The 12,864-nt window shown below is 42.0% G+C and overlaps 1 protein-coding gene across 1 annotated transcript; it reads left to right on the top strand.

Moving 5' to 3' along the window:
- Nucleotides 1–8,141: 8,141 nt before the first annotated feature.
- Nucleotides 8,142–12,622, top strand: ccn1l2 (cellular communication network factor 1, like 2). Its single transcript, XM_046385642.1, has 5 exons — nt 8,142–9,001; nt 9,157–9,370; nt 9,792–10,136; nt 11,001–11,203; nt 11,429–12,622. Exons 1-5 carry the CDS (start codon nt 8,933–8,935, stop codon nt 11,729–11,731), a joined length of 1,134 nt encoding a protein of 377 aa, XP_046241598.1. The 5' UTR covers nt 8,142–8,932; the 3' UTR covers nt 11,732–12,622.
- The last annotated feature ends 242 nt before the right edge of the window (nt 12,623–12,864 follow it).

The following is a 12,864-nucleotide window of genomic DNA, read 5'->3' as shown; positions in this document are numbered from 1 at the left end:
GATTCAGGGCTTGTCGAGAATTTACACACTCCAAATCTTGAAAGAGCCCTTTGAATACATCATCTCAATCCAGTTGAATGTCAGTGCAAATACTCCGGACTAATTTTAGACGTCAATAACACTGAATATTTGTTGCTGGGTACATGCTGCTAGCTGCTGAGCAAACAAATGATCTCGCTAGTTTGCTGAAGGAAACAAATTTTGCGCTTAGCTACGTCAAGGTTGAGCGTAGCCAGGCCTGTTTCTCATTCACACATACAATACCTTCTGTGCTGTCAATTCTTGATTAAAAGTGACTTAATTTCCATTTAGTGTATGTTGGTTTTCCAGCAGCCTTGGGCACAGTGGGCTTTATGTATTTGTGTCCCAGTTCCCGTAGGGAGCCCTGGAACGTTTTCTGTTTACGGCTTTACTGTGATAACATTTTCCCCTCCGAATCACAGGCAGCGCTGTGTAGTGGTGCCACCTTTTCCCTGCCCACTAACAGGACACTCTCTGTCAGTTGGCTACGCCGCCAGCTCCCACACTAAAGTCCCTTTGAAATAGCAGTTTGTTTATTCTAGTGTACTAAATATGCAGTATGCAGTTTAAGAAATGTCAGATTCACTGGAGGGAAAGGCAGCTTCTGTGTTGATGGCTCTGGCCTCTGTCTTTTTTAGCTAAATCCTGCTGTTCCTTCTGTTGAATCCAGTATGTTTTTTATGTGAAAGTATTTTGATGATTCAATAGCTTGAGCTTTAGGCATCATCAGTTTTTAAAGTCCAGATAAAATAGGTCCGGGCAAAAGAAATAAAACAGTGACATGTAGACAAAAGTATTCAGCCGCACCTCTTCATGGGGCTGTTTTCCAGTCTGTCAGTGAAGGGAAATCTTAGATTTTCTAATCTAAGATTTTCAATCTTCCCACTTTCTTCAATCCCACAGAAACACTCCAAAATCTTCTGGAAAGCCTTCCCAAAAGAGTGAAAGCTGTTATAACTGCAAAGCCGTCTATGTATTTCGAATGTGATGTCAGTTGCCCGAATACTTTTGTTTATATAGTGTATAAAGATGGATGACCTGTCTCCACTTCCTTCCACTGTGCAAAAGTAAAGCCATAATATCCCAGATATGAGCACTGCCATCTTTTGTTGGTGGCAGTGGAGTCTGTGCAGTAGTGATCAGCTGGTTTAGCTGCGGTATGTAGTTCCCTCCCATATACCTACCTTATATAGAGATTATTGCTGTAAAACTATATGATCTTGGCATTTGTTATTGCACAAAGTTATGAGTATGTAAATGTTTAAACAATCAGGGAATCAATTTTTCTTATTTTCCACTTTTTCAAATTTCCTGACTCCAGTTAGAGACCACTAAATCCAACAGCGAGGTTTCAAAACATCCTTTCAGCATTCTGTAAGTGTAATAGACAATGTGGTCATGTTTAATTAAATCTGCTTTAATAAATATTTTTATAATGGGTCTGTAGACTGTACTCCAAAGAGCTGAAAAGTGCAGGATTAACAGTCTTTTGTTTGTTTGTCATTTCTCAAGAAATCATTTCAGTATTTACTTTCATAATTTACAACCGACTGCCAACAAGTATAATTAGTTTGAGAGACAGCCATTAACTATTTTTGCTGTTTTAACAGCTTTCCAATATGGGAGACACAGATTTTATAAATCTGCCTTTCTTGATGTTTTGGCTTCTTAGGGACAGCAGCAGAAGTTATAAACCTGACACTGACATTCCTATCTTGAAACTGTGTGTTCAAGGTTGCATATGCTCTTGTGTGTGCAAGGGATGCACAGCTCTACAAATGGTGTCACACTGTTCCTCTGAAAAATCTTTATAGCTGAAACATGTATTACTGATGAGAGAAAGTCATCAACATTGGGGAAGGAGGTGCAGTGTTTGGATTAAGACCAGTACTTCCCCCTGAGGAGAGGAAAGAGATCCTAGCTGCAAGCCAGGCTTAATCCTGCTGCTGGCTAGGAGGAAAATGAAATGGACAAAATGGGACTTACACTGTCTAAGCAACAGAAGAGCAGAGATTGTTGTGTCTTTGCAGACAGAACCGTGTTTCAAGCAGACAGAGCGCGGGACCTTGAAGTGTTCAGGGTTGATAGATGGTGTTGCCTCAATGTCAAAGTGTTAATGTGAAGATGAGGGGGACCACAAACTTTAATTTCATCCAGTTATACAAAGACAAATGTCCATCAGTAACTGCAGCACACCTGCTCATGCCAGCCACACAATGGCCAGGTTATTGCTAGTATTGCTAGCTCTGTGGCTAGTTATTGCTGCTCTGTGCTCCCTTCTTTCATCACTACTATTAGATGTTGTGGAGGAATGTGCAGGCCACAGCTTCCCTCTGCCCTGCTGCTGGGGCAGCTGCCAGCTCAAATCACAGCTCTCTTATGTACATGGCTTCAGGACAGCCACACCTGCAGCCACCACATGCAGGACTGGCCTGCTTTTTCATTAATTTTTATTGATCCCAAGAGTTTAGGAGTTTGAGGCACTGCATCATCCTGCTAATGAAAACCCATCCAACCAAAGCCTTGTTAAAGAAAGTCAGGATAATACTTTGGACCAAATTTCTCCAAATGGGTGCTTTTGACGTAGTAGTGCGTGGTAGTTTTTATTTTAGTAAGTGTTCATTTTCCATGTTTTTCCCATTAGGTCAGGGCAATGACATGTTTAACCTGGTTTAAATTATGATGGTGCAACAGTGTCTACTGTCTTCTAGAAGTTTCTTACACAATAATTAATCCGTTTTGCTACCATAATAACCTGTAGCACTTATATTTATGAATATATGCTTTTATTCGTTTAATAAGAGATTACATGTAGTACAAAGTAATGCTTATTTTAGCTGGTAAGGTTATGACTTCATTATCAATATGCAAAATGAGTAAAAGCTCAAACTTTAACTTAACTCACAACAGCTACTTCAGAATGCTGTTTGTTAATTCAGCTTAACATTCCATACAATCTTCCCCATGAAACTGATTGGCACACTTAGCAGTCTGGGCTCTAGTACCACACAGATACTTCAGACTGGCAGTCCCACCTCCTCCCCTCTAGCGTTAACTACAACATACGGTTGCATGCTCAGCCTGATCCTTTTCATGCTTTACACCCACGACTGCAACTCCAGACATCGTAAGAACTCTATTGTGATGTATGTGGTTGACACCACCATCCTTGGCTGGATTTTTCAATGATGATAATGCACTTTTGGAAGAAATGAATAATCTTTCAGAGTAGTGCACAGAGAACAACCCGCCGAGTTGAGGGAAAGATGCACACCTCTGCCCGCATCACTGGAGCTGACGTGGAGCAGGTACACCGATTTTCTCCTGAGAATCACTATCACAGAGGACCTGTTATGGTCATCTCCACCCTAGTAAGGAAAGCTCAGAAATGACTGAGGAAGGAAACTCAAGAAGGCTTTATTCCTATGCCAAGTTCTCGTTAACTTTTATTAGTACTGGAAAGCATCCTGACTGGAAACATGACATGGTTTGTGCATGGTGCGAGTGATTAGAACAGTCTAGTACGTTAGTGGTGCCCATTTACTCAGCTTCAGCGATATTGGTGAGGTGAGGTCCCTGCACAGAACCCAGGTGATGCTAAAAGACAACAGTAGCCCCAGCAGCCAACCCAACAGCCAGTTCACCCTGCTGCTCTCTGTCAAAAGATACAGAAGTATCTGGTGCTGCAACTTCTTTCTTCAAGCTCTGAGACTGCCCAATTCATCGTCCACGCTGCAACTTAAATAATATATGATAATTACGATAATGATAGTAATTTGAATCTTGGAAGATATTTTAGAAATACTAAAATAATCTGGGATAAATCATATTTCATATAATCCATTAGGGAGAGCAGCATTTTAAAGCAGACAACATTGTAATTCTGCAAAACATTTTCTCTTAGAAATTCATGGAATTTATGTTATGTTTTTTTGTTAATGTATGCTCAGATTGCTGAAATAATGAAAGGAGTTAATGTTACCTGTAAAAAGAAGCCAGGAAACAACACATTTATGTCAAAATCCCCAAATAATAGTATCTTTTAATAGTAGCTAAATCAGATAATACAGCTAAACATGATGTCTGTCTCATACAAACATACCGTGCATTTTTTCTGCTGTGTGTGAAAGTTCCTTAAGTTGCTAAAGCTGCTATTCCTCCAGTGACCACTAGTTGGTGACAGCAAGAAAACTCAGACTGTACTGAATGAATAAAGAGATCACCAAAATCCTATTGAAATCTGAAACAAGGCATGACTAACAATCCAATGTTTGAACACAGCCTTTCTGAATAGTAAGTCATGTGGTTCACGTCATATGTTTAGACAAGTTAGATAGTATTTGGAAAAACAACCTAATAGTAGCATTTATTGATTATGTTTTTTTTGTTGTTGTTTTTTTTAGAGAAACCTTTAATGAATACCAGAAGCACATTTATAAATACCAATGTGTAGAAAAGTGATGGATGTTGAAAATGACCAACATGAAGGAAAACTTTATATCTGCAGGTACCAAAGAGCCGATGTGCACATGCCTACTGCCATTCATGGGCATCCAAATGCACCACAGGTCATGACATAATCTGCTCACACTCATCTACAAAATCTAATACTGAACTGGTGGTCAGCTCTGGCTGCTCAGTATGAGTGTATACAGGATAGACAGTATGTGTATGGAGCGAGAAATGGAACCCATTCAGGCTAACAGTGGGATGAGTGATGGTTGCAGTGTACCAGGAGCTTTTTAAGGACACTAGCATGAGGAATGTGGCAGAGACGTAACCTGTTGAGGGGGTATCATGACTGGAGCTGGGGCAAGGTCTTCACACACGCGCACACACACACACAAAGCTGGTTCCACACTGAATGTACATGTAAATTTATCTATTTGCATGTTGTTTGCCAACAAATGTGCACAATGTGTTGAGGTGTTCTTGCATTTAGTGTAAACATGCAATCAGGCTAGAAAAGAAAAACCCCTGAAAACAACTGTTACTGTGTGGTTGTAGATCCGTCATGTTATTAATAACAAGTAAAAATCTAAAGCCCATACAGACCTCAGTGTTGACTCCCTTGCCAAATGACTCTGCAGTATTGATGGGTATACATGTCTGCTCCAGCTCCGATCAGCTGTGATGTAAACATTCAGGTCAGCCAGGTGGGCACATGATTTTCACCACTTAACCAGCATAACGCTATGATGCAAGTAACCAAAGGGAATCAAAAAGTAACCACTGTAACTGTCGCTGGCCTCTGGGTCTGCTCTTCAGTTCTGCACATGTGCAAGTTCAACAGAAAATGAGAAGGAAACGTGACGACTCATTGTTCAGCTAGTTCTATTATCAATTAAATAGTGTGTTTAATTCAGATTGTAATTGATTGAACACTTAAAACAAGTTTTAATATTATGTGGATGTGGAATTTTATGTTCAAATGGAAACGGTAGCGTCGCATGTTGGGTCAGGGAGTCATCGGTCACATTCTGCCGCAGACTGACAATCTGTTCAGGCTGAACCTTGACCTGTGAAAAGAAAGAAAACTCTGCTCATCTCCTATTCCTTCTTAATGTAACACTTGAAGCAGATCACTCCATTTAATGAAATTGATTCTTGCACAGTTCTTGCAGTTTTGGGGTTGTATCCACATGGTAGAATGTATGTATGTAAATTGTGTTAGAATAAAAAAAACCTAAATACACATTATGTAGCATGATTAATAATTCAGTCATAGACTGAAGTGTTGGTCAAGGGAAAATTTGTACCTTAGCATCATGAAAATCATTTTTAACTAAGAGTAGCATCTTCTGAGTCATTAAGTCTTTCTTATCTTGTGCGTTGATGAAATGACCAATTATTTCCAAACAACAACAGACGTTTTTGTTTTTGGCCAAATGCATTAAGGCAAAATCAGGCTAGAATCTCTGTAGCTAAGGGCACACAATATGGACACTGTGAGGAGTTTCTTGTATAAAACAGTAAGCCTTCTATGAGCTTCTTTTAATTTGTACAAACTCATACTTTGCCTTTCATCAGCTCTCCTTTGAGTCCAGCGTAAACACTCTCTAATCCACCGCTGTCTGGGTTCCTGTTGTGTCCTCTCAAGTTCTCTGTGGTTGACTCAGGCGTTACAGCACCACTTCCTGCATGCTGTACACACTTCCTATTTATCCTCTGGATTGCTATGAAAGTGTGAGTCTGAGTTGTTCAGCAGGATTCTTCCTTTTCATTTCCACATTTTGAGGAAACCTCACACTGACAGGAGTCTAGGTACACACCTATGGTTATGAAATGACAGCAAACTGAGGAAAATTCAAGATAATAGTGGCTTGTAGAGGAACAAGTTACCGAAAAATGTTACAAACACTTATAGCACTGAATCTTCAGGCTGGTGGTTGGTGTCAGATAACGAGCTAAGAAAACAAACAGGGGCAACAGTGTGATGAATCGCAGAAAACTCCTGACCTCCATGTGTTTTGGAAATGTTTGCCTGGCTGACAAACAATGGTTGGCACATGGCCAGGCAAGAGGCTGCCAAACTGGCAACCCCTCTACCTCCCCCTCGATTCCCCTCCTCCATCGGTGTCCCACACAGCGTGGCCAGTACACACATCCTGCCTTTGTGGGCTAGGAATGCCAAGAATCCAGACTCCTGCCCTCCTCCCCGCTGCTGCCCGACAAGATGCTGCCCCCCCCACCCACCCACCTTACTTCAGCAGCGTCCCCACTGGTTTTACACCCCAGCCGGCCGGGTGTCTGGGTGGTTGCATGTGGTTTGGTGGTGTACTCTCTCTGCACACAGCAACATCACTGCTTTAGTCTGGAGCTCCAACACCTGCTGTCAGGAAGTAAACTGTGTGCAGTGGAACCAACTTTGAACCTTAAGTCCACAGGTTTGGTCCCACCAACATACTTGAGCTTGATGAGGTTTCCAGGGTGGGCTGTGGGACACTGAGGTTAATCATCCTTAAATATGACTTCTTTAATGCCAGAATGTGTGGACAGGCTTCTGAAACATCATGGCATTAAAATTCTTCCCTGAAATCCATCACACTAAAACCACCTGTTATAGATAACTATTATTACCAGTTTGTTACTGGTAATAATAGATTTCTGGTAGCAATAAACTGCTGGCTTGTGGTGCCACAAAGAAGCTGTGATATTTAACTTATAGTGATGAACACAAGTCTAATGTAGCATGTAATAGACCTGCCAGTCCACAAGAGTATACTGCATCAGTGTCACTTGTGTCATCCAAGCAGACCCCAGAAAGTTGTATAAATGCAACCAGTATGCATCTGTGCTGTCCGTACACCTGTTTGTAGGTATGAAAAGTACACTCGTGTATGAAGGTGCAGTACTGAAGTATAAAGAGTGAGAAAGTCCATGAAGGAATTGGTGGATGGATGGGACATACACAAGACTGGATAGAGTTTGTGTCCCTTGTGAACCCAAGAGTCAGCGCTGTCTCCTCTTGCTTGCGTATAAAAATTTAATTGCATTATGCACTTAATTTTGGTCACACACCATGATCTTATCCTAAAGCTATTGTAAACCTTGTACACATATATGGCAATAAACAGTTATTTCGTGTGTAAAGATTTGAGTAATGGTGTCTTAAATAGAGAATGATGTCACACTCCCTCTGTGTGTTATAATCTGAACTTCTCTGTCCTTTGTTTTGGTAGCTGGGATAACTATGTTTGCATGTTAGGGCATGTGAATCCCTCCCTGTGCTCCCTGCATCCATTCTCAACGTGGCTGTCTGGTAAGTAACTAAATATACACATTCTATTGTTACGTTCTTGTTGACACACAGATGCCACGTTCATAATCTTAGTAGTTTCTCTCAGCTCAGCTGTATGTTTTTAGATAACAAGGGGAGACCTTCAGCAGCCATTTCAAATGCACCAAGTTACATTTCCCATGTCCATGACAGTGCGAGCCAACACTTAATGTGAGGACTTTCCTGCTCTCCAACAAAACACTTTTTACGTGCCCCTGGGATGACAATGGGAATGCAGAGTTTTTCCTACCAATCATGGGAACCTGAGGATAGGCCTGTATTTCCTGGAATGTGGCCCATTAGGAAAGAGATGGAGGGAACACAGGATGTCCTGAACACAGAGTCCCACAGCACGCTGCAGTGGAGAGGACGGAGCCCGGCTGGTTGGCCAGAGCTGTGGAAGAGTTGTTCACAGGGATTTTCTCCACATCCTCTCTTCCACAGCATAATGGAGTGGGATTCCCTCCTCAGGTTTTCCATTACACCTTGGTCTAACATTGTTTTCTTTTTTTTTATTTGAAGACATCTGTCCAACATGACCTGGCCTTCCTAATGCCCTGAGTATATGAGGGAGGATGAGGGTTCCCCTTAAGCCAAGCGTAAGTACAAAGTATTTGAGTAAGTATATGGTTACTGGGCTCAGGTACTATTATTATTAAAGACTTGTCTCTTGCATACATTTTGACACCTTCTCCCAGGGGCCACATGTTCATATTTTAAACACACTTCTGTCACTGTTTCACAACAACAAACCCACCACCTCCTCCCTCTGGACACCCTCCAGCCGTCTGGAGAGGAGAGCTGATGATATCACTGCAGGGGCGGGAACATGTGTGTCTATAAGTACAGGCACCTCCCAGGGAAACCTCTCTATGAAGCAGAGCTGAGCTGTGCTGACCTGTACTGGCACTAAGATACTGCAGGAGAGTAAGCAAGAGCAGACCAGTGTACACTCTTGGTGCATAGACTCTGAAGAGTGGATGCATTCCGATACTGGAGCTGAAGAACAAGACTTCTCTCTTGGGACTCTAGGCGGTTCATCTGGACAACTTTTATATTTGCTTCTGTACTTCTGTCCTCCTTTGAACAGTTTTACCAGTTTTACCTTTTTGCTTGTCTGCTGTTATCAGGATGCTTAGCCCTGTTACTTTACAGCAGATCATTTCCACCCTGTTTGTGCTCGGCAGTACTGCAGTGATGGTGAGTCGCTGGGACTTGTGCCCGTTTGATTTTAAACATATTTTCTGTTTGTGAAATTTCATATTGTTTAGCCATTATAGCTAATTTGCATGACAAGCCACCTTATTCTTCTGGCTGTCACACATCCTGACCTGACTTCTGACCCTGTTTCTCAGACAGAGGGTGAGTGTCCAGCTGAGTGCTCCTGCACACCCTCGCCCCCGTCGTGCCCACTGGGCGTCAGCTGGGTGACCGACCGCTGTGGCTGCTGTAAAGTTTGTGCTCGGCAGTTCAACGATGACTGCAGCGCCGATGAACCTTGTGATCACATCAAGGGGCTGCACTGCCATCTGGGGGCTGGAGGAGACCCTGAAAGAGGACTGTGTCGAGGTGAGGGGTGGCAACAAGGCTGAGCAAAGGCACATTATTAATCCCCAAAATTATTAGCTGTTTGGATAATGTACATCTCCTGGCATATGGTGAAATATTGAAAGTGAATAAAAGTCAAAAACATAAAACAGGTCATGTAGGAAGGAAAGGAAGGAAAATGCAGCCACTGCATAACTTCTTCAAGACTCTCAGAATCCCACAAATAAAACAATTCAATAAGAGCAGACATTCACTCATTTTAAGGGTCAGCCGACTGCTGTACTTGAGGTACTACTGGTAAGTACTTTGCAGCCTGTGGAAACAGTTGCATAAAGTCTTTTGTGGCTCTGATGTATTACTTTTGTTTGCGTACAAATGCGGGTCTTTCTACGAGGATCAAAGGTCTCCCTTCACAGTTCTGTTTCCTGTTTTCTGATGACAGCTGAGGCCCACGGTGTACCTTGTGAGTTTAGCGGGCGGCTATACCAGCATGGTGAGGACTTCCAGCCCAACTGCCAACACCAGTGCACCTGCATGGATGGAGTGGTAGGCTGCATGCCCCTCTGTCCTCTCCAAGTGCCCCTGCCACAGTGGCACTGCATGCAGCCCCGGCTGGCCACGCCTGAGGGTGGCTGTTGTGAGGAATGGCTGTGTGAAGACGACAACCACATCAGTGAGGAACCAGATGAGCTGACGCACACGTCCCTCCCCAACCACATCAGTGCCCTTCTGCAGGCCCAGATGCAACCTCGGCACCCTGCTGCCACCAGAAGTGCCACCTTCAGAGGTAAACATTACAGCTTATCACAGCCATGCTTTTCCCAATGCCCTCCTTGAACACTAAATATGGTCTGGAGAAAGTTTTTCATCTTGAAGTGCAGGAGAAGGGCCAAACTCACCACAGCCAACACAGAATTTTCCACAATATATCATTGCAAATGCTTCTTTTGAGCACACAATGAACTGGTTTTAGAGAGACATTTAGCTTCTGAAATCACATAACAGTTGATTTTATGTGTGTCTTTGGTATTTGTTCCCCACTGGTGCAAGCCATTACTCTTACATTTCATTTAAACTGAATGCTTTTCAGATGTGAGTTCTACAATATTTTTTATTCGTTCACACATCTTTTGAAAAAAAAAAAAAAGATCATACATATTGATCCTGAATATGTTTCTAATTAAGTCCTATAGGGACAGTTCACACCAAAGTCAAAAATACATATTTTTGGTTATCCATCTACATTGTTTTGGTAAAAAAAAAATCCATTTAAAACTCAATAGCAAGCTTCACATTAGATTTTGATTTCTCTGGACAAGTGAAAATTTTGACCTGTCATCAACGCTTAAATAAATATTGCTAAAAGTTTTAGAATGCATCCTATGTGAACCCTATAGGTCCACAGCCAACTTCATTAAAAAGTGTCTCATGAGCTGTTGGGATATCACACTCTGAGAGTGGTAAACATACAACCAATTTACTATAATTTCTATCCCCAGGTCCTACAATACTGGGGCAAAAGATAATATTATAGCATCACAAGAGCATAATTTAAACTAGAAGTCATGAATTTATGGATATGTTTTTACAATTAAAATGATTCACCATTTGATTATAATTCATTCTCTTTTGTTTGTTGGTTCTCCCACAGAGATGGTGTCATTGCCCAGGTCTGGGGTGTTACTTGAATCCAGCTGTTTCCCACAAACAACTGAATGGACTGAGTGTTCTGCTGCATGTGGGATGGGCATTTCAAGTCGAGTGACCAATAACAACCCAGACTGCCGGATGGTTCGAGAAACCAGACTATGCCAGATCCGAAGATGTGAGCCGCAGCTTCCTGTAGCTAGCAAGGTACACTAAAAAACATACCACTCGCAAATTAAAGAATATATATAAACCATATATTGGTAGGATTTAATGTGTATTACATTACAGACTTTAAATGGTCCAATTAAAGTCCTCCGAGTTCATGCGAATTTTACTTTGTGTGGAAAATTAATAAATCAATTAACATTGCATTGTCCCATGGTGAATATTCTAAAGGATCTTAATGGTGGATCTGTTTCTGTCATCCAGAAGGGAAAGAAGTGTCAGCGAACTGTCCGCCCCCAGGAGCCAGTCAGAATCACCTTTGCCGGATGCTCAACAACACAGTTATACCGCCCTCGCACCTGCGGGACCTGCACTGATGGCCGCTGCTGTACACCCTCCGTCTCTCGCACTGTGAGGCTTCTCTTTCACTGCTCCGATGGAGAACGCTTCTACAGAAATATTATGTGGATCCAGCGCTGCAGCTGCAGTACAAGCTGTCGTATACACCGTGGGCCCTCCAGGCCTTCAGTCAGCCTCCACAATGACATCCATACCTTCATGCACTGAAGCTGACTCATTGTGCCCAGCCTTGGGCTGGCACACTGGGCAAAGACTCTGCACCTTCCACTCTTCCCGTCCCCAAACCAACTGCCGTCATGTGTCAGCTGGGTGACCTCCTGCCGACATAACCCCCCCCCTCTCCCCAAGAAAAAAAAGAGGCAATACTCTCGCTTGCACTTTAAGCTTCTTGCCACAATGACATCACTTTGTCCACACTAGAGGTGTGTTACCTCTCTAGCACAAGGGCAGCTCTTAGGACAACACACTGCAGTGTTAGACTTGTTTGACTGTTGGCAGAGCTTTTACTTAAAACTTCTTATTTATTTTGTCCTCTCCACAGAGGTTGACGTGACAATTTGTCATACAGGAGGAAGGTTGTTCGGACCAGTAACAGTCATTTTGTGAGAAGTGATGAGAATTATGGACACACATTTTAAATCAATGAGAAAGAATTAGATGGCATAAGAAATATTCATTAGTGACTATAGGGACTGTGTCTATTATTGCCTATCCTGTGATAGAACATTTCCTACACATGTACTGATTATGGACTTCATTAGTGTGTGTGTATGTAGGTGAAGTTGTGTTGGTCTGTTTGAAGACTGACAAACTTTCACGAGAGAGAGTTTACAGAGAATGTGCTCATTATGCTACTACAGTATACAGATTAATGCATAGACTTCACTCTTAGCTGTGGAGTGGTGAATTCTAGGATCACCTCATTTTTCGGGGTGTGATTTTATTTTAAGTTTTGTGTGTGTGTCTTTCACATTGTACATATATTGCTTCATTTGAGGGATGAAATTGATGCTGTATATTTAAGACAAGTTACACATGTCCATTGAGTATCTTTGTCTATAAACACCTGTACATTAAATAAAAATATATCAGCCTGTATAGTGTCTCAATGTTTGAATATATCAAAATGCTCTGCAGTTGTTCTCTGAAATCTGCAGCTCTCCATTTGCAAATTCATTTAAAGAAAAGAAGATTTAAGTAACCCTGAGTAACATTTGTATCTTTTAGATTCTATGTCGTAGGAAACTCACTGAGTAGTCCATTTACTCAGAAATATGAGCTTTGCACTTTTTGTTCACAAAAGCTCTTTCTCCAAAGCTGCTGCTGCTGCTATGAATAAC

Source organism: Scatophagus argus, chromosome 4 (assembly GCF_020382885.2).
Source record: "Scatophagus argus isolate fScaArg1 chromosome 4, fScaArg1.pri, whole genome shotgun sequence".
Classification (NCBI taxonomy): domain Eukaryota; kingdom Metazoa; phylum Chordata; class Actinopteri; family Scatophagidae; genus Scatophagus; species Scatophagus argus.
This window is presented reverse-complemented; position numbering and strand designations above follow the sequence as displayed.